Raw genomic sequence first — 22,151 nt, forward strand, 5'->3', positions numbered from 1 at the left:
GGGTCTTTGGGGCCATTCGGGTCTTCAGGGTCTTTTTGAGCCTCAGGGCCTTCAAGGGTATTTTGTGTCTTTGGGGTGTTTCGCGTCTTCTGGGTCTAAAGGTATTTTGGATCTTCAGGGGTCTTGGTGGTCTTAAGGGCCTTGGGGGACTTAACGGGTCGTCAAAGGTCTGAGGGGTCTCAGCAGTCAACACGTAATTAAGAGGGTGTTAATTTTTTTTTGAAGAAGAAGATGTTTGGTCGCATATAAACATACAAACAAACATACTGTTACAGACACGACTTTGATGTTAAGGTGGGCCGAGCGGAATGGCCGCCGTGTCCGCACAAATTACCCGATTGTACTCGAACGTCGACGAAGCCGCGCTACGCTGGCTCAATAGGAAAGAGAAGACACCCGGCTGGGTTATAATGACACAATACGACACCAGGGGTTCAGTTCTCAAGACCTCCGGAGGAGGTTATATTCGTGCGGAAGGTCAGATTACAGGGACGAGAGGTACATCATAGGAAGACAGGCACTTAGACACAACCTTATATTATTCCCGACAGACCACAGAGAAACAGGACAAAAACTGACTCACACGGGGATTGATGACAAGGAAAGCGGGTATTCGATGGCCAGCACAAGGTGCACCTTGTGCTCAGGGACAGGATGGCGCGGCCCAACAGATGCAGGAGGTCTCTCAGCGCTCGAGGTGGCGTCTTGTCGTCTCAAGCTGGGGGCGCATCTCACGTCACGTCCGGCAAGCGGCTGCGTATATCCGGCGGGGAGTGACACGCCCTCGGCTCGTTAGCTCCGCCTCGTGGAATCGGCACGTTGCTTCTCATTGGGTGCGTGCGGGGGGGGTTACTGGCTCCGCCCCTGACGAGGAGCTGACAGCCAGCCCCTTCGGGGTAACCCCGTGGAGCGCATGGTCTGGAGCTAATCGAGCCGGTGTGAGGACGCATCCTCCCCCGCTCCGCCGCCATCTCTTCTGTTGTTGTTGTAATTGTTGTTGTAGTTGTTGTTATTGTTGTTGTAGCTGTAGTTGTTGTTGTTGTTGTTGTTGTTGTTTGGGGAAGAAGATGGGAGGAGGTATGGGAAGGTCCTAAACTCACTACTGGTGCCATATAATCACATTCTGGTGCAACGAAGAGTCATAATTAATGGAAACGAGGCCTTAACTGACATAGATTAAGAATAACTAGGAAGATGTCCGAAAGTTGTCTACGTGTGGTGCGGTGGACCTGGGCACGACATTTAATGGGGGAATAAGGGGAAGGTCGGCTCTACTGATTGTTATTTACATGCAATGGGACTAGGGAATGGGGGATTGGGGAAAGTTGGGGAGTATTGGAGAAAATAGGGGAATATTTACAAGCGGATATGGAGGCCAAATTCCATATTCGCAACATTGCACCCTTCTCTACCCTCGGGGCGTCCCGACCCGATAAATTTTTACCTACTTTAGTGTGGCACGCAATGTAGTTCCCTCTACTATTAACTCTACCCTGAGTGCGACAGTTTTACAGATATTCACAAATGAGTAAATATGTCCCCCTGCGACGTTGCACCCTTCTCCTCACAGAAACACACCCACAGGATAACCGAATCCGGAAAGAATTCTCAAACTACACATACAGCTGGTAGGGAGCATTATTTACACGACTACGCTGCTATTTACACTACGATCCAGGACCTGTTTTTGGAGGGACACATGCAGATGTTATGCATAGAGAGAGCGCGCTTGCCAGCATCGATACACCAACCCACGAGTGCTCTGTGGCCGACGGCCTTTAATAACGTGCAGAGCACCCTTTCCCGAGCATCAAAAGCACCACCCCACCACCAATCGGTGCAGTCACCATTGTTCATTGGAATAAAAATAAATTCGACAACCCCTAACCCTGCAGGTGTCTCTTGCTCTTCTTGTGGTGCACTTGGTGTTAATTAACAGTGGTTCACCTTTATGGCATAGGTGCCACGTTGACCCATAGGTCCTTCCACGGGTGGTGCTTGGCCGCAAAAGAGCTGCGGTCCATTGTGGGTGGCCACAAACATTGCGGTCCATATGGTGTATCGATCCAGGCAGCCAACAGCGAAAGTGCAGGCCCACAACTGCGTAGCCAGCACCTCTCTCTCCTCTCTCTCTACCCCAAAGCCAGATCCTCGGAGGTGGGAGACAAAAGAAGAAACAAGTGAGTAAGGTGGTAAGGGCGCAAAAATGCACGCAATGTAAGGTGATGCACACTGGGGGCACATGGGAACCAGGTGAGACAGGTACGTTCCTATCGTACGCCCCCCCCCACCAGGTAACCTACATGGCCCCTCCCTTACCCCTTACTGCATCCACAAAACACAACACTACCCATAAACATCTACTTTACAAATCGACAAACATCCCTACTGTCTTCCCCGTTCCTCCCATAAACCAAATTCGTCTTCTCTCCCTCCTAACCAATCAAATTTGCCATTTTCAACTCTCATCAAAATTTGCCATCTCCAACTGCACATCATAATTTGCCATTACCAATTCATCATCAGTCCCTCCTAGGGAGGGAGAGATGGAATCACCCCAATGTCTCATCCACGTCGTGATGCGTCTCACAAATCCTCACTGCAATCTCATTTCCTGCACAAAACAAAGAAAACACAGGTGTGGAGTCATCATCATCACCACAGGTAAGTGGCTGCGTATGGTGCGACAGGTTCATCAATCCTAACTATCTCCTAAATGACTTTAACAACTTTACACTACCCGGGGGCTTTCTCCGGCCAAACCATTGGCCCTCTTACACTATGGGTTCTAAAAACCAATTCCCATTGGCCAAACTGTGGTGCTCTTCAATTTGGGGTCTCACTCCCCCGATTCATCTCCCGGTGCCCTCGCACAATTTCTGGGCTGCGACGTGTACCTCTCCCAGTGGGTCTACCCACCTGCACACCTCCACCACTGCAGTTGCCTCCGAGCTTACCTGCTCCTTACCCTAACCTAACTACCAGGGGAAGGCCCTCTGGCTCTCTCCCCACTCCGTGCCCTCTCTGGCACTGGGCTGCCCGATCCACACCCGGGATCCTCAGGCACCCACTCACAACTACCGGCTCCCAGAGCCCACCTGCGGCCTCACCTGGCCGACATCCTCACAGTGGTGGAGTGCCCAACCAACTACACACACTAACAGGCTACACGCCCAGCCATTTCCACAACACTAATGCACCCATTCACAACACCATTCTGCAACCGCACCACAAATGCCAATATCCAACCACAATTTACCTATACCCTCTACCTAACACTTACACTACCCGCCCCGGGTACTCGTGAAAGGGGTCCACTCTTCCCCCATCCACTCCTTCGCACCATGCACACCACTCCGTACCACTTACTCCAACTCTCTCCACACACCTGTACTTGCACACCTGTGCTCTCACACCTGGTGCCACCTGCACCCTTCTCTCCCCAAGCGCATTCGCGCTGATCCACAACACTCACTACTCATACACTGCTCCACACACCTGTCCAGTTGCACACCTGTGCAATCACACCTGTTCAATTCTCACACACACAGCATCATCTCAGCTAACTACTCCCTTCTGAAACTTGCGCTTCCCAGTCGTCCCTTTAAACTATTGCGCTCCCACGTCATTATCATCCATACTAATCTACCTGCGTCCCCACTACAGGTATCAGTCACTAACTAAACTTAACGTTACCTAATGTCAATCTCTTCTAGATCCCTACAATATAACCTAACCCACCCGGGCTAGTTTTCACTGCCATACACCCCATAAACTATAGCTCCTTTGCCCCACCTGTGAGGGATGGTGGATTTGCCATCCCACCACATCGGGGGTCTCTCACTACCAATTTTGCACATCAAATTTCAACAAATTAAAAATTTGCCAATCACTGCCCATCATCTGCCAATCACTACTGCCAATCCTTTGCCAATCATCAAATTTTGTTTGTTTTTTTTCCTAATTTTGGGTCCAAAACACTAACCTCATCACCCAGTCGACTCACTAATACCTCTCGGTGCGCCAATCCCTGTCCAAAGCCCGGCTTCGTAAAGCCAAGCAATGGATGCTGGTTGTTTTGTGCCAGCGGCTGGATGCGTCCGGCACTCGGTGCAGGGACGGGGGCTTACCCGGGCCGAGATCCCACGCATCACCTCGGCGTGGAGCCATCCAATGTCCCGATCTCGACCTGCCGGAATGCCTCAACAAAAGGTGGTCGCCATGACGACTCTTTCTATCGGGCCGCCCGCTCCGCCTAGTGGAGCACGGACGTTCAAAGCGAGGCCCAGCACGGATCGCGCACGGCGGTCCTTTCGAACCCGCCGTGGCTCGGATCCCCGCTGGTTCTCGCGGCACGCGAAACCCGGCACGCACCGAGGGCCCGCTTCGGCTAAAAGTCGACCTAACCTTTAACCCGGTCACCGTCGATGCTTCACCTGCTTGCTTACACCCCGCAGCCCGTTCCTTGCTCACACATCCAGCTGTGCCCATGCTCCTCGTACCCTTCCTTACACACCCAGGTACACCCATTCCACTCACAGCCTTGGTCACACACCTGACCACCGAACACTTTGGCACACATTCGTTGCTCGCACACCTCACCAAAACACCTCTTCGCGCCCCCTCCTCGGTCACCTCCTCTGTGACAATCACAGGTGTGCCCTCATTCACACACCCAACCACGTGCCTCACCACCAACTCCAGCGTGCATTCCCACTCACGCTCTACCATTCCAGGTGTGCATCCTTCCATCCCAGGTGTACATCCTCGCTCACCTGTCACAACTAACTCACGCTCCTTGTCACTCTCATAACTCTCACCTCCATTCTTGACAGCGCACTCACCCTTACTCTTGACAGCGCACTCTTTCCTCGTGCACCTGTCCGTCACACACCTTTCTCGCGCACACTCTCCCGTTACACCCTCTGTAACACTCACCACAGGTGGACACTCTTCCTTACTTCTGACAGCGCACTCTTTCCTCATGCACCTGTCCGTCACCCACCTTTCTCGCGCACACTCTCCCGTTACACCCTCTGTAACACTCACCACAGGTGTGCATTCTTCCTTGCCTTTGACAGCGCACTCTTTCCTCATGCACCCGTCCGTTACACACCTCTCTCGCGCACACTCTCCCGTCACACCCTCTGCAACACTCACCACACCGCGCTTCCATGTGCTCCCTCGCACACGCGCTACGACCGACTCACTCTCGCCAGCACACTCACTCCTTGGCACGCACTTTTTCCTCACACACCCCAGAGTCGGATTTTCTCGCACACCTCCTTTTTCGCACACCAGACCTGTCGCACACTTCACCAACGGCCTCTCACGAACACCCGGGTCTATCTCGACCCCCAAGCTTCTTAAATCCCCTGGCGCATCATACGCACGACCATATTGGTCACCACTTACACCGGGTCCTCTTTCTCTTCGCTTCTCCTCCATCACCTGCGAATCCCTCATCCGGTTAACGAGCACATCACGATCCAAACACAGACTTTGGACCAATTCTTTTATCTCCTCTTTTATCTCTTTGTTATCCCCTCTCCGTCGCTTCTTAATTTCGCTCACCCCTTCTTCCACTTCTTCTAATTTGTGCCTCACCTCTTTTATTCCCCGGTACGTCTCCTCAAGCTCGTCCTCTAAGGCTACCTTGACCGTTTCCAGGTGCGTCCTCACCTGCCGGTCCTTCGTCTCCATTACCTCTATCACCTCGTCCAACCTCGTTGTCAGTCCCTCACGTACCATCTGACATTCCCTCTTTGTCGCTATTAAGTCGTTTTTTATGTCGTTTTGTGTCGCTTTTAAACCTCCTAATACCGTAGTGTTCCTTTGCACCTGCTCCACTAACTCCGTCTGTCCCACCGTCAGCTGCTCCACCTCCTGCGTCAGGTCCTCTATGCCCCCTTGTAACTTTACAGTCCCCTTTCTCACCTCCTTTTCCATGTGCTCCTCACAGTGCCTCACCTCCTCGCGCACTCCTCCGACCTCCTCACTCACTCCTCTTCTGATCTCCTCTCCCATCACTTGCATCTCCTGCCCAGATGCCATCCTCATCTGCTCCATTTCCTCCCTGTGAGCATCCAGTTTGGTTTCTACCCCCATTCTGACCCCCTCTATCTGCTGCCCCATTTGGTTAACTTCCCTTTCCGCTTGGTCCCTCATGTCCCTCAATTTGCCTTCCATGGTGTTTTCTAACCCCTCTAACCCTTTTTGCATCCCTTCCATTTGATTCTCTTGAGCGGCCATTCTGTTTTCTACCCCCGTTAACCCCTCCTGTATTTCCCCTAATCTATCGTCTAATTTCCCAAATTTCATGTCTAATCCCTTAAAATTATTGTCTAATCCCTTAAAATTATTGTCTAATCCCTTAAAATTATTGTCTAATCCCTCACTGGTACCCCTCGCTTCGTCCCTCATTACCCCCATTTCGTTTCCCATTACCCCCATTTGGTTTCCCATTACCCCCAATTGGCCCTCCAATCGCTCACTCTGAGCCCTCATTTGCTCACTCTGAGCCCTCATTTCCTCCCTATTCTGGGCCATAAGGGCCGTCATTTGTATACAAAACGAGTTCCAATCCATCGGGGGCGCTGCCACGGTCGCTGGCGCGGTGATCAGCGAGGCGCCATTTTGCGCGCCCGCTTCTTCGTGCGTGACGGCGCTATTTTGCGAACCTGCCGCCCTCACTGCTTCGCTCTCCTCCTGTCCCTCATTTTGGTCCTGGATCGACCCTGCTTCACTCTCCCCTACCGGACCCCAGCTGTCTTGATCCGCCATAGCGCGACTTGCAAAATTCGAGTTTCGTAAAACAAATACAAATTTCGGCCGCTCCAAATTTTGACCAAATTTTTTTTTTTTCCTCTATTCGTTTTTTTTTTTCAAAATTTGGTCGGGCCTCGAATCTCACTCCCGACACCAATTGTTACAGACACGACTTTGATGTTAAGGTGGGCCGAGCGGAATGGCCGCCGTGTCCGCACAAATTACCCGATTGTACTCGAACGTCGACGAAGCCGCGCTACGCTGGCTCAATAGGAAAGAGAAGACACCCGGCTGGGTTATAATGACACAATACGACACCAGGGGTTCAGTTCTCAAGACCTCCGGAGGAGGTTATATTCGTGCGGAAGGTCAGATTACAGGGACGAGAGGTACATCATAGGAAGACAGGCACTTAGACACAACCTTATATTATTCCCGACAGACCACAGAGAAACAGGACAAAAACTGACTCACACGGGGATTGATGACAAGGAAAGCGGGTATTCGATGGCCAGCACAAGGTGCACCTTGTGCTCAGGGACAGGATGGCGCGGCCCAACAGATGCAGGAGGTCTCTCAGCGCTCGAGGTGGCGTCTTGTCGTCTCAAGCTGGGGGCGCATCTCACGTCACGTCCGGCAAGCGGCTGCGTATATCCGGCGGGGAGTGACACGCCCTCGGCTCGTTAGCTCCGCCTCGTGGAATCGGCACGTTGCTTCTCATTGGGTGCGTGCGGGGGGGGGTTACTGGCTCCGCCCCTGACGAGGAGCTGACAGCCAGCCCCTTCGGGGTAACCCCGTGGAGCGCATGGTCTGGAGCTAATCGAGCCGGTGTGAGGACGCATCCTCCCCCGCTCCGCCGCCATCTCTTCTGTTGTTGTTGTAATTGTTGTTGTAGTTGTTGTTATTGTTGTTGTAGCTGTAGTTGTTGTTGTTGTTGTTGTTGTTGTTTGGGGAAGAAGATGGGAGGAGGTATGGGAAGGTCCTAAACTCACTACTGGTGCCATATAATCACATTCTGGTGCAACGAAGAGTCATAATTAATGGAAACGAGGCCTTAACTGACATAGATTAAGAATAACTAGGAAGATGTCCGAAAGTTGTCTACGTGTGGTGCGGTGGACCTGGGCACGACATTTAATGGGGGAATAAGGGGAAGGTCGGCTCTACTGATTGTTATTTACATGCAATGGGACTAGGGAATGGGGGATTGGGGAAAGTTGGGGAGTATTGGAGAAAATAGGGGAATATTTACAAGCGGATATGGAGGCCAAATTCCATATTCGCAACAATACATACATAACCAGAAACGTTTGGTCTATTATAATAAGATGAATATTGACATTGTGAGGATGTTTAGGTGTTGCCCGTGCCACATTTGCCGGAGTACCCTCACCATGTGCTCCATGTTCGACGCAGGTGGCCTGACGTCCCCTCGAAGCTTGTTGTGAAGCTCAACAATGGCAAACTTGTCCACTTCGTCGATAGAGCGTCGCATTCGCACCCGCAAGGGCAAGGGCAACCACATTTCCACAGTGCCCGGCCGGTGGAGAGGCAGTGTGCCATTGTCGGAGAGCGCACCATGGGCATGAGATTGGCATCGTGCCAGTGCGAATAAAGAAACAAGGATGAGAACTGCAAGGAGGTGCATGATGGGCAGGGAAGGGTTACAAGGAGCTGTTCAGGAAGAGTCACAAGAATCAGAGAGAAGGCAAAGACTTGGCCCAGGAGAGTGTGAAAAGATGTCGCAGCCCCTGCTTAGGTCTGTCCACTTTCTGGGTCACCTGTAGAAACACAAGGGAGAAGGGAAAACAGGGCATGTAACGTTGATGGTGTAAGCAGGGCATGGAATGTTGAGGGCAGGTTGTGGAGGTCCATAGATTGTGTACTCACCTTTGAATGGTCTCTATATTGCACTCAATTGTACAAACTAAAGGATCACTGTCCCCCCCTCCGATGGATGGTAACCTGGGCACCTGTGTGCCAGCACCGATTAGTGCTGGACTAGATCTCGCGGATTATTTCGATAAAGAGTTGGCAAGATATGGCCACTACCCCATCCACGTCCGTGCCCTAACTCTACGACTCTGGTGCACTCTCTCATGCAGGTGCCTTCGAGAAAGGTGCTCTCTGTGCCTGACAGGTTCTAGGGACTAATGGCTGCTGCGCTAGTCGGGATGGTTAACTGGCCACCAGAAATGTCATCCCGGAAAGGAGAGAGCAAGAGAAAGAGGAAAATAAACTCTGTTCTATTCAAGGGTCAAGGCTCATGGAGGGGTTGAGCAGCAAAAGGCAGCAGGTACACAAACTATCAAGGTATGGAGGATGGACATGCACAAGGAGGAGATGAGGAATAACACAAAGAGCAACATTGGCCTGGAGTGGAACACAATGAGGAGATGGTGCAGATGCATGTGCATGAACTAGTGATGTGCAGTGATGGGTAGTGATGTGTAGTGGATTTGAGATAATGAAGTGAGGAAGATGAGACGATAGACATCAATGTAGAAAAAGGAAACAAATTAATGAAGGTGAGTAATCAGCCTGGATTTTATGAGGGTGAGCAGGTGAGGGTTTCTGGAGAAGCATTTGTGACCCGAGTTGGCTTGAGAAGGCCAGTTGGAAGCCCAGGTGTAAGGCCAGGAGCAATGTTGTACACCTGCTGTCACTGGGACATTTTGTTTTGTGCATCAAGAGCTTGGACACGTTTGGCTTAACTAGATTAGGTGATGTGGGGTCTTATGTTGATGCGAACGATGGGGAATGAACCAGCCATCAATAATAAATGAATCTATGGCATATAACGAAAACAAATGAACCACCACTACTGTTAGTGCAACTGTTCGGTCATACCTTTCATCCCCTTACTCTTGCTTGAGCCTCGATCTTAATAGAGAACAAATCAAAACAGTAGTGGTGGTTCAAAACAAAACGTGTTTCTATTGGTGGACACACAAGATGGCTAATACATGTGTCCACCAATAGAAACATGTATTAGTCATCCTGTGTGTCCACGATTAGAAACACGTGTATTAGCCATATTGTGTGTCCACCAATAGCAACACGTGTATTAGCCATCTTGTGTGTCCACGAATACAAACACATCAGCCACCTTGTGCGTCCACCAATTGAAACATGTGTATTAGCAATCATGGGTGTCCACCAACAGCATTTAACCCCTGACTATCACTTCTCCTTCTCCCTCCTTTTGCTTTAAATATTTCCCTATTGATTCTTGTCTTTTTGCAATTGTTGTTTTCATGTTTTGTTATGCATTATGTTTTGCACTCTGTCAAAGCGCCTTTGGGCTTCATGAAAAGCGCTATACAAAATAAATGAATTATTATTATTATTATTATTATAATAGAAACATGGGTATTAGCCATCCTGTGTGCCCACGATTAGAAACACGTGTATTAGTCATCTTGCATGTCCACCAATAGAAACACGTGTATTAGCCATCATGTGTGTCCACCAATAGAAATGCATGTATTAGTCATCCGCTGTGTCCACCAATAGAAACACATGTATTAGCCATGTGATGAAATATGATGCAATGTCTCGAGCTGAGTGAAGAGATGATCCGAGCGAAGGGACGACCTTGAGAGCTTATATAAACTGTGTCCATTTGGTGCGCAATCGGGTGGCATACTGTATCCCAGCGCTGTAGGCTACTGAGATTTAACAGGTACGTAAATGCTTGTTTGCAAGAAACTAGAAGGAGTTGTATGCCTCATTGCTTTCTTTGTGGAACTAATAATCTGCATTCTTGTGTTGTAGGATGAGTAGAAATATTGTTCAATAAAGCTTCATTTCTTGGAAGAGGTCTGAGTTTTATTTCACAATTCATTAAACAACATCTCGACTTTACGAGCCATGGAGACGCTGATTAAGCTGGAATGATTCAATGGCAACCCACATGCCCACGATGCCTTGAGCCAATGGAACTATTGGGAACATGCTCTCGGACACCATATGTCGACTGTTCCAGACCTCTCGGACACGCAGAAAGTGACCATTCTCCACTGTAATGTGTCGAACACGGTCGATGATTATTTCACTCATTGTGAGACATATGAGACGGCCATAGCAACTTTGCGCGCACTCTACGTGAAACCGAAGAGTCTGATATATGCCCGGCATTGGCTGTCTACCCATCGACAGGAGACTACGGAGTCCCTGGAGCAACATGTACAGGCGTGTCCGAGATTTGACTGTGGGCTACTGTGGGCTGCCTGATCGGACGGCCGTCGAGGTCATCGATGATCTCATGCAGGATGCTTTCATAACAGGACTTCAGTTTCCGGCCTTTCGGCAGCGCTTGCTGGAGACTGAGACTGCGTCTTTACAAGTCGCATATGACCAAGGCCGGGTACTTCAACTAGCCCAGGTTAGATCTGAAACCTACGGGAGACCCTACATGACTGCTAGTGCAGCTGTTGGCGCAAAGCACCCGGAGGCCGACATCTCTGTGGAGAGTGCTTCCACACGGGCTGACACCCGCCAGGACGAATCGCTCGTTGTGAGCTCGGATGCAGAGGAGAACAAACTTACAACTACTGCTGCGCTGAATCCTGCAAGAATGACGGCAAAATGTTATTTTTGCGGCAATAGGCGACATCTGAGGTCCCTTTGTCCGGCGAGAGACGTGCTGTGCAATAATTGTGGCCGGAAGGGCCATTATGCTAAAGTCTGCCGATCGAGCAAAGCGAAGCGGGTGACTCTGGCAGGGACCTTCATGTCAAGAACCGACCCCTCACCTTGACTGCTCCCCACGGGCTAGCCAACGCTGTGATGCCTGTGCAGATTAACGGCCGGGATGCTGATGCATTGATTGACATGGGAAACAGTGACAGTTTCGTCAGCCATGCTCTGGTTCAAAGTCACGGATGGCCCATCATGCCGACCCGGTGGCCTACCTGGGTCTATATGGCGTCTGTATGGCGTCTGTATCACTATGTCAAAGCACCAAAGGGATCTGTGTTGCAAATCTGGTGGCCAATGGAGTAATGTATACGGATGTTAAACTGTTAGTACTACAAAATCTGTGCTCCGATGTACTATTGGGTCATGATTTTTAAAATAGTCACGGGAGACTGGAAATGCAATTTGAGGGAGCTAGTGCCAAGACCTTCTCGGTATGCGGTTTAACGGAAATGGCGATCGACCCCCCTCCGCTGTTTCCGTGTTTAAATCCTGACTGCCATCCTGTCATGGTAAAGTCCAGATGGTATTCACAGGCGGACGCTCAATTTATCGAGAGCGAAACTAAACGATTGTTATGGGAGGGAATTATCGAGACCAGTATTTCGTCATGGAGAGCCCAAGTACTCGTGGTCGCTATTCCTAAACACTGGAAACGAATGGCAATTGACTGCTCACAAACGATTAATTGTTATACTCAGTTGGACGCCTACCCACTCCCAAAGATTGACGATATGGTCCAGGAGGTGGCTACCTACCAAGTGTTCAGAACCTTAGATCTTCGCAGCGCATATCATCAGATACTGATTAGAGAAGCTGATCGACCTTATACCGCCTTTGAATCAGGGCAGCAATTGTACCAATTTCGAAGAATTGCATTTGGAGTCATGAACGGTGTTTCCTGCTTCCAACATGCTCTCAATGACATTATAGCCAAAGAGCAATTAAAGGATGCGTTTGTGTATGTTGACAATGAATGTGACGGTCTGTGGCCATGATCAAGCCGATCATGACGCAAATTTGCAGAGATTCTTGGGCATGGTGCGAAAGTTCAATTTGACCCTCAAAAAAGATAAGTATTCAGCCAAAACTATAGACCTGTTAGGGTACACGGTGACCGATGGAGAGATTAGACCCGACGCAACTCACCTGCAACCGTTGCTCGAGATGGCCCCTCCCCCTGATCGGGCTGCGCTGCGCCAGGCACTCGATCTGTTTGCGCATTACTCAAAATGGATCCCACGGTACTCAGAGAAGATCAGACCGCTAGTGGATGTAAATTATTCCCGTTGACCTTGTCGGCTAAAGCTGCTTTTCAACAACTCAAAACCGACAAAGTGGGGGCTGTAGTGACCTCAATAGATGAAGCGGTACCTTTCATGATCGAGATGGATGCCAGTGACTGCGCGATTGCCACCACGCTCAACCAGGCGGGACGACCCCTTGCATTCTTTGAGGACTTTGTCTGATAGCGAACGGCACCATTTTGCGATAGAAAAGGAGGCGTACACTGTCGTAGAAGCCGTTAGATGGTGGCGTCACTTTCTCCTTGGAAAACATTTTCAACTGATTACTGACCAACAGTCAGTGGCTTTTATGTACAATGCATGGCATTCTGAAAAGATCAAGAATGATAAAATAGCTCGCTGGCACATAGAGTTGGCCGACTTCAGTTTCGAGATCGTGTATAGACCCGAACGGGATAATGTGGTGGCTGATGCACTCTCTCGGCCTGTCTGTGCTGGCATGACATCAGAAGACTTGCGCGAGATCCATGAATCATTGTGTCATGTGGACGTCACCCGTTTAGCCCACTTTGTATGATGTAGGAATCTGCCTTTTTCCATCGAAGATGTCCGGCGACTTTGTCGGTCGTGTCCTGTGTGCGCCGAAGTCAAGCCGATATTCTATAGACCTCCCATTGGGGACTTTGATCCATGCGGGATGACCTTTGGGAGTGACTGTGTGTGGATTTTAAGGGGCCATTGCCGGGGCTTGGCCCGCGATGATACAGTACATTCTTACAATTGTCAACGAGTACCAACAATTCCCGTTCGCATACCCTGTGCTGATATGTCACCCATGACCGTTATACCCTGTCTTCAGCAGCTGTTTCTCATGTTCAGTTACCCCACCTACATACACTCAGACCGGGGAACTGTGTTTCTATCCAGGGAAGTTAAGCAATTCCTCCAGGAACGGGATGTAGCCTCCAGCCGTACTACCGCATATAACCCCCAAGGCAACGGTCAGGTGGAACGTTACAATGGAATTGCAGAGAGTTACCTGTGCAATCGTGGGAGCGAGTGTTACCCGAGGCGTTGCACACCATCTGAGCATTACTCTGTACCACGACGAACGAAACCCCTCATGAGCGGTTATTTCGCTCCCACCGATGCAGTGCCAGTGGCAACCGTTACCCTTGTGTCTGTCGGAGCCCGGTCCTGCTCTGCTGAAGCAAGCGGTTAGGCAAAGCAAGTACGAGCCATTGATAGATCGCGTACACATTTTAGAGGCCAACCCAGAATACGCTCACGTCAGATTACAGGATGGGCAAGAAACTACAGTATCGGTCTGACATTTTGCGCCCTGCGGAGTAATCCTGAATGAGAGGAACACTAAGGCTAATGGTATCGCAGAGATCCCCGATCAATTGAAGCCATATGATTTGCAGGAAGCTGAGGACGGGATGATCGGAGACGATACTTCGTTACCTGGTTCGCCAATCCGAACTGTGGCGGATATTCCGCAAAGAATCCTATCAGGTGAGGACGAACTTTCCGCCTTGGGTAGTGAAGGATCTGGCCGGGCAGGGATATATCGCACCCGTTCTGGCCGTCTGTCCCAGCCACCGAATCGCCTTGGTTGATCGGAATTTTGTGTGTTATTTGACTGCTCCATTTTCTGAGTATTGCTTTATGGCTTGCTTGATTTTTTAAACTGAGTGTGAATGTGAGGAAATATGATGTTAAAGCGTGGAATTACGCGCGCTGCTTGTGAGCAAGGAGGAAGCGGACAACGCGGTAATTTGTAAGAGTCTTTATTCAAGAGCTCACTGTAATACTGAGCTACACAGGGCTGCGCACCCAGTGTATATCGTGAGGCCACGCCTCTCTCCCGGGCGTGGCCCACCCCCACTTGGTGTGCGGGGTGATGTCACCACGTCAGTGCTTTCGTGTCCGCCACACGCGCCCCCCCAGAATCCCCGCACACCTGAAGGGTCAGTTTGCGGGGCAAACGGATGACCCGGCCGAAGCGCCCCCTGGCGACCGGCGGCGTCTGGGATGCAGGGATGCCATCTGGGATGCCTCCGGCTGCCCCTGGGATGGGTGCAGGACCGGGGGGCGGCGTGGCAGCGGGGCTGGGTGGTGCCGGGGGTCCGCCCACAGGGGGGCGGCCCCGACGCGGGGGTCGGGCCACCGGCGATGGATGGTCCACGTCGAGGTGGGCCGGCTTAAGGCGGTCCACAGAAATGCGGTCAGGAGTACCGCCGATGTTCAGGGTGAAGTGCTTCACCCAGGTCTCCAGCACGCGGAAAGGCCCGTCGTACGGGGGCCGCAGTGGTGTCCGATGGGCATCGTGGCGGACGAAGATGTACTCCGCCGTGCAAAGCTCCGGGGCGACGTGCGTCGGTGGGTGCCCGTGGCGTGCCGTCGGCACCGGGGCGAACCTCTGGGCGGTCTCCTGCAGAGCGGAGCGCTGCTGTGCCGCGGACCATGGTGCCGTGGAGTCGGGGAGGAACTTGCCCGGCACCCGCAGCGGTTGCCCGACGACCAACTCTGCCGCGGATGCGCGCAGGTCCTCCCTGGGCGCCGTCCGGAGGCCCAGCAGGACCCAGGGGAGCCTGTCGACCCAGCCGCCGTCGCGGAGGGTGGCCCGGAGCACGGCCTTCAATGAGCGGTGAAATCGCTCACACAGGCCGTTAGCCTGGGGGTGGTAGGCCGTGGTTCGGTGCAGCCGGACCCCGAGCACCTGCGCGACCGCCCCCCAGAGCTCCGAGGTGAACTGGGGGCCGCGGTCAGATGAGATGTCTGAGAGGGCACCGAACCGGGCGACCCAGGTGGTGATGAAAGCCTGCGCGACATCCGCCGCCGTCGTCGACGCCAAGGGCACGGCCTCCGGCCACCGGGTGGTGCGGTCCACCATGGTCAGGACGTGGGTGAAACCCCGCGAGGGGGGCAGAGGTCCCACCAGGTCCACGTGGACGTGGTCAAACCGGCGTTCCGGCACCGTAAACGGGGCCAACGGGGCCTGGGTGTGCCGGTGCACCTTGGCGCGCTGGCACGCGAGGCACGTCCTGGCCCAGCCGCGGATGGCCTTCCGGAGGCCATGCCAGACAAATTTGTCGGCGATCAACCTTTGGGAGGCCCTCGCGCCCGGGTGGGACAGGCCGTGGATGGCGTCAAACACCTGGCGCTGCCAGCCCGCGGGCACGATGGGGCGAGGCCACCCGAGGGAGACGTCGCACAAGAGGGCCGCGCCCGCGCCGTCGAATGGCACCTCGGTGACGCGGAGGCCCGTGACGGCGGTCCGCAAGGCCTGGACGTCGGGGTCAGCGGCCTGGTCCGCTGCCATCCGGGCATAGTCGATGCCGAGGTGGACTGCGTGGGCGACGGCCCGGGAAAGGCAATCTGCCACCGGGTTGTCCTTCCCTGCGACGTGCCGGATGTCCGTCGTGTACTCGGACACGGCCGAGAGGTGACGCTGCTGCCGGGCCGACCACGGCTCGGTGACCTTGCCCATCGCGAAAACCAGCGGCTTGTGTTCGACGAAGGTCGTGAACGCACGGCCCTCGAGCAGATGGCGGAAGTGCCTGACCGCCAAGTGAAGCCCGAGCAACTCGCGGTCGAAGGTACTGTAACGGCGTTCGGGCGGGTGAAGCTGCCGGCTAAAGAACGCCAGCGGTTGCCAAGCTCCACGCACCCATTGCTCGTGCACCGCGCCCACCGCGTAGTCCGAGGCGTCGGTGGTGAGGGCGATCGGCGCATCAGGCACCGGGTGCGCGAGCATGGTGGCATTAGCCAAGGCGAGCTTCGCGCCCGTGAACGCCGCGTCCATCTGCTCGGTCCAGGTGACGTCGCCTTTGCCCGGCTTACCTCGGAGAGCTTCGTGCAGGGGGCGCAGGAGCTGGGCGATACGGGGCAGGAATCGATGGTAAAAGTTCACCATGCCCAGGAACTCCTGCAGCCCCTTGATCGTGCGGGGGCGCGGAAACCCCTTCACCACCTCCACCTTGGCCGGCAGGGGGACGGCTCCGTGCCTGGTGACGCGGTGCCCCAGAAAATTGAGTTCGGTGATGCCGAACCGGCACTTTGCGGGGTTCACAATCAGGCCATGCTGGCCCAGGCGTTCGTAGAGCGTGCGGAGGTGGTGTAGGTGCTCTTCGCGGGACTCGCTGGCGATGAGGATATCGTCCAGGTAGACGTATACAAAATCCAAGTCGCGCAGGACGCTGTCCATCAGCCGCTGGAACGCCTGAGCCGCATTCTTCAGACCGAAGGGCATCCGCAGGAATTCGAAGAGTCCGAATGGCGTGATGACCGCCGTCTTCGGGACGTCCTCCGGCCTGACGGGGACCTGATGGTAACCGCGTATGAGGTCCACCTTCGAGAAGAAGGACATGCCCGCCAAACGGGCGGAAAAGTCCTGAATGTGGGGGACTTGGTAGCGGTCGGGGTGGTGGCGTCATTGAGACGGCGATAGTCCCCGCACGGTCGCCATCACCCGCCGGGCTTCGGCACGATGTGCAGCGGCGACGCCCAAGCACTCTCCGAGTGCCGAACGATGCCGAGTCGCTCCAGGGTAGCGAACTCCGCTTTTGCTACCGCCAGCTTCGTCGGCTCGAGGCGGCGTGCCCGGGCGTAGACCGGTGGCCCGACGGTGGGGATGTGATGGGCCACCCCGTGCTTGACGGCCCCCGCCGAGAAGGTGGGCCGCGTGAGGGCCGGGAAGCCGGTGAGGAGGCGGGTGAATTCGTCCGCTGCCGGAAGCGTACAGATCAACGTGGCCGGAACCGATCCGTTCAGCAAGCCGCTTGGCAAGCCGCTCGGTGAGCCGCTCAGTGGGCCGCTCGACGAGCTGGGCAGCGCACAAGTGAGCGAGCTGAACGTCTCGGCCTGGACAAGACGTCTGTGCTTTACGTCGACCAGGAGCCCATTTGCGCACAGGAAGTCCACGCCAAGCAGTGCCATGGGCACGTCGGCGGTGACGAACGACCATCGGAAAACCTGCCCTCCGATCCGCAGAGAGAGGCAGCGTTTTCCGTACGTACGGATGGGCGTCCCGTTTGCGGCAAGCAGCGCGGTGCCCCCGCCCGCGGCGTGCTTGTCCAACGTACCGGCAGTAACGACACTCACCTGCGCTCCTGTGTCGCACAGGTAACGGCGCCCGGATAAGGTGTCCGTGATGAACAGCAGGCTGTTTGAACGGCCGGCGCTCATTGCCACTATCGAGCGCCGGCCCGGGCGTTTCCCGACCTGTCGAAGGAGCATGGCGGATGACACTGTCGAGCCTCGTGGCCGAACCTGGAATGGAACCGGCACCAGGTGGTGGAGCTGGAGGAGCGCGGCTGGCTCCGCCAGGCCGGTGGAGCCGGCGGTTTTCCCCGCGGTGGCGGTTTTCGCCGCGGCGGTGGGCGGGGCGTGGCGGCGGCCACGAGGTGCGTATCAGCATGCTGTGTATGCTGTGGAAGCTGATGCTGTGGATCAGCATCGGCCTCGAGATCCACGAGGTGGGCCGCACCGACTCTCGCCCGCGTGTCCGAAGCCGCGAAGTACCTGTCCGCCACGGCGGCCAATGCTCGGGGTTCCGTTAGCACGGCCCCGGCCAACGCGAGGCGTACCTGTGCTGGAAGTTGGCGACGGAAAAGCGCCCGGAATAGAGAACCAGGGGCTTCGTCGCCCAACAGTGACAGCATATGGTCCATTCGGACCGACGGGCGCGTGTCGCCGAGCTCGGGGAGATCCAGGAGGCGGTCGGCCCGTGCGTCCTCCGTGAGGCCGAACGTGGCTAGGAGCAGCCGCTTGAGTGCCTCGTACTTGTGGCCGTCCGGTGGGTGGCGAAGGACGGACACAACTCGAGCGGCCGTGCCGGGCCCGAGGGAGGCGACGACGTGGCAGTAGCGCGTGTCGTCGTCGGTGAGGCGCCGAAGCTGAAACTGGGCTTCGGCTTGGACAAACCAAACTTCGGCCTGGGCCTCCCAAAATTCAGGAAGTTTAACCGACATCGCGTTGTTGGCCATGGCAATGGCGTCGTGTTTGGAAGGATCGCTATGGCAGATCCAACGTCGAGGGTCACCAGTAAAGCGCGGCATTACGTGCGCTGCTTGTGAGCAAGGAGGAAGCGGACAACGCGGTAATTTGTAAGAGTCTTTATTCAAGAGCTCACTGTAATACTGAGCTGCACAGGGCTGCGCACCCAGTGTATATCGTGAGGCCACGCCTCTCTCCCGGGCGTGGCCCACCCCCACTTGGTGTGCGGGGTGATGTCACCACGTCAGTGCTTTCGTGTCCGCCACAATGTAATGTCTCGAGCTGAGTGAAGGGATGACCTTGAGAGAGCTTATATAAACTGTGTCCATTCGGTGCGCAATCGGGTAGCATTTTGTATCCCAGCACTGTAGGCTACTGAGATTTAACAGGTACGTAAATTCTTGCTTGCAGGAAACGAGGAGTTGTATGCTTGATTGCTTTCTTTGTGGAACTAATAATCTGTATTCTTGTGTTGTAGGATGAGTAGAGATATTGTTCAATAAAGCCTCATTTCATGGAAGAGCTCTGAGTTTTATTTCACAACAAGCGTGTGTCCACCAATAGAAACGAGTGTATTAGTCATCCAGTGTGTCCACCAATAGAAACACGTGTATGAACCCTCTTGTGTGTCCACCAATAGAAACCCATGTATTAGTCATCCTGTGTGTCCACCAATAGAAACACGTGTATTTTTATCTTGTGTGTCCACCAATAGAAGCACGTGTGTTAAAAACTTTGACGGAAATGTTGCATGGCATGAGCGCAGTGTTGATCACATGTGCTGTTCAGTTTGCGTCATAACCGCGTGGCCTAGAAACACTACTGTATGCCTCGGAAGCCATTCACACAACCTCATCTAGTAGTGGCACGACCTCAGCGCCACCACATCTAGAAGTGGAACGACTTCAGCACCACTGCATCTAGAAGTGGCACGACTTCAGCACCACCGCATCTAGTAGTGGTACTATGTCAATACCACCGCATCTAGTAGTGGAATGACCTCAGCACCACCGCATCTAGTAGTGGCATGACCTCAGCACCACCGCATCTAGTAGTGGCACGACCTCAGCACCACTGCATCTAGTAGTGGCACGACCTCAGCACCACTGCATCTAGTAGTGCCACGACCTCAGCACCACCGCATCTAGTAGTGGCACGACCTCAGCATCACTGCATATAGTAGTGGCACTATGTCAACACCACCGCATCTAGTAGTGGCACGACCTCAGCACCACCGCATCTAGTAATGGCATGACTTCAGCACCACTGCCTCGTGGTGATATGACCTCAGCACCACAATATATATTAGTGGTTCGACTTCAGCACCACCAGGATCTCGTTGTGGTTCTTCAGCACCACCGCATCTAGTAGTGGCACGACCTCAGCACCAACAGGATCTCGTAGTGCTACTTCAGCATCACCACATCTAGTAGTAGTAGTGGTACAATGTCAGCACCACCGCATCGTGGTGATACGACCTCAGCACCACAATATATATTAGTGGTACGATTTCAGCACCACCGGGATCTCGTTGTGGTACTTCAGCACCACCGCATCTCTAGTAGTGGTACGACCTCAGCACCATGGTATCTATTAGTGGTATGACCTCAGCACCACCAGGATCTCGTGGTACTTCAGCACCACCGCATCTAGTAGTAGTAGTAGTGGTACGACCTCAGCACCACTGCATCCAGTAGTGGCACGACCTCAGCACCACCACATCTAGTAGTGGAACTATGTCAAGACCACCGCATCTAGTAGTGGCACGACGTGAGCACCACCGCATATAGTAGTGGCACGACCTCAGCACTACCACATGTAGTAGTGGAACGACCTCAGCACCACGGTATCTATTAGTGGTACGACTTCAGTGCTACCGCATCTAGTAGGGGTATGATCTCGGCGCCACCACATCTAGAAGTGGCACGACTTCAGCACCACTGCATCTAGTAGTGGCACGACCTCAGCACCACCGCATCTAGTAGTGGCACGACCTCAGCACCACCGCATCTAGTAGTGGCACGACCTCAGCACCACTGCATCTAGTAGTGGCACGACCTCAGCACCACCGCATCTAGTAGTGGCACGACATCAGCACCACCGCATCTCGTAGTGGCACGACTTCAGCACCACCGCATCTAGTAGTGGCACGACCTCAGCACCAACAGGATCTCGTAGTGCTACTTCAGCATCACCGCATCTAGCTGTAGTAGTTGTACGACCTCAGCACGACGGTATCTATGAGTGCTATGACTTCAGGACCACCAGGATCTCGTGGTACTTCAGCACCACCGCATCTAGTAGTAGTAGTGGTATGACCTGAAGCACCACGGTATCTATTAGTGGTACGTCAGCACCACCAGGATCTCGTTGTGGTACTTCAGCACCACCGCATCTAGTAGTAGTAGTGGTACGACCTCAGCACCACAATATCTATTAGTGGTACGTCTTCAGCACCACTGCATCCAGTAGTGGCACGACCTCAGCACCACCACATCTAGTAGTGAAACTATGTCAAGACCACCGCATCTAGTAGTGGCACGACGTGAGCACCACCGCATCTAGTAGTGGCACGACGTGAGCACCACCGCATCTAGTAGTGGCACGACCTCAGCACCACGGTATCTATTAGTGGTACGACTTCAGCACCACCGGGATCTCGTTGTGGAAGGCTATGGCTATGCCGACGTTACCCCTCACTAATACTGTATCACGATGAGCCATCCATAGTTAACTCAAACATGAAGCTCACCTGCCAATGGTAATGATGAGCAGGTTCGTTTCCCCAACGTGAACAATCCGTACAAACAACAGGTGTCGCAGTCTGAAGATCTGCAGCTCGCGAGATGAACAACAGGTCGAGGACTTCCCCTGCCCACAGATGAATAATAATGTCGGAGCCGACGCCACTGTGGCAGCGATCCCGACTTCCCACACTTATATAGCAGCGCACGTGCCGAGAGTCCACTCGTGACGTCACGCATCACCCGATCTGCGCGAGTGACCCGCGGCGGTTCCGCAACACACATGGCCCGGGGCGTGACGCGGCTGTGACATTGGTGTGCGTCGCGGGGTCCAGCGAAAGTTTCACAATCCTGACGGCGCCGATCATATCGATCCCAGTAATGTGCCTTGATTCTGTAGGAATTAGAGACGCGCTCCAAGATCATCCGCTCTGTATTTTCAAAGGACGATCAGGCAGCGTGACCGGCATGTTATTAGTCCCCTACCGGTGTACACCGGAGGGGACTATAGGTTTGCACGCCGTCCCTCCGTCTGTCCGTCTGTCAGTCTGTCAGTCCGTCACGCAAAGAACAGTTTTCCGGACTTTTTTTCTAAACTCTAAAGGCTAATGATTTCAAACTTGGTACATGGTTTCCTCATGATAAGTTACAGGTCAAGTTCGAACTTCACGACGTTTCGATCATTTTT

At 53.6% G+C, this 22,151-nt stretch overlaps 1 protein-coding gene across 1 annotated transcript in view; it reads right to left on the reverse strand.

Moving 5' to 3' along the window:
* The window catches only part of LOC137422092 (cysteine-rich secretory protein LCCL domain-containing 2), a 287,763-nt gene extending 266,066 nt beyond the window's left edge, over positions 1–21,697 (reverse strand). Inside the window, exons 1-2 of the mRNA XM_068108843.2 lie at positions 21,472–21,697; positions 8,162–8,549 (exon numbers count right to left, since the gene is read on the reverse strand). Coding sequence (XP_067964944.2) covers positions 8,162–8,416 — 255 coding nt within the window. The 5' untranslated portion in view covers positions 8,417–8,549; positions 21,472–21,697. The remainder of the gene's footprint in view (positions 1–8,161; positions 8,550–21,471) is intronic.
* Between the last annotated feature and the right edge of the window lie 454 nt (positions 21,698–22,151).

The sequence above is a fragment of the Myxine glutinosa genome, chromosome 2, assembly GCF_964187855.1.
Source record: "Myxine glutinosa chromosome 2, kmMyxGlut1.1, whole genome shotgun sequence".
NCBI classification, from domain to species: domain Eukaryota; kingdom Metazoa; phylum Chordata; class Myxini; order Myxiniformes; family Myxinidae; genus Myxine; species Myxine glutinosa.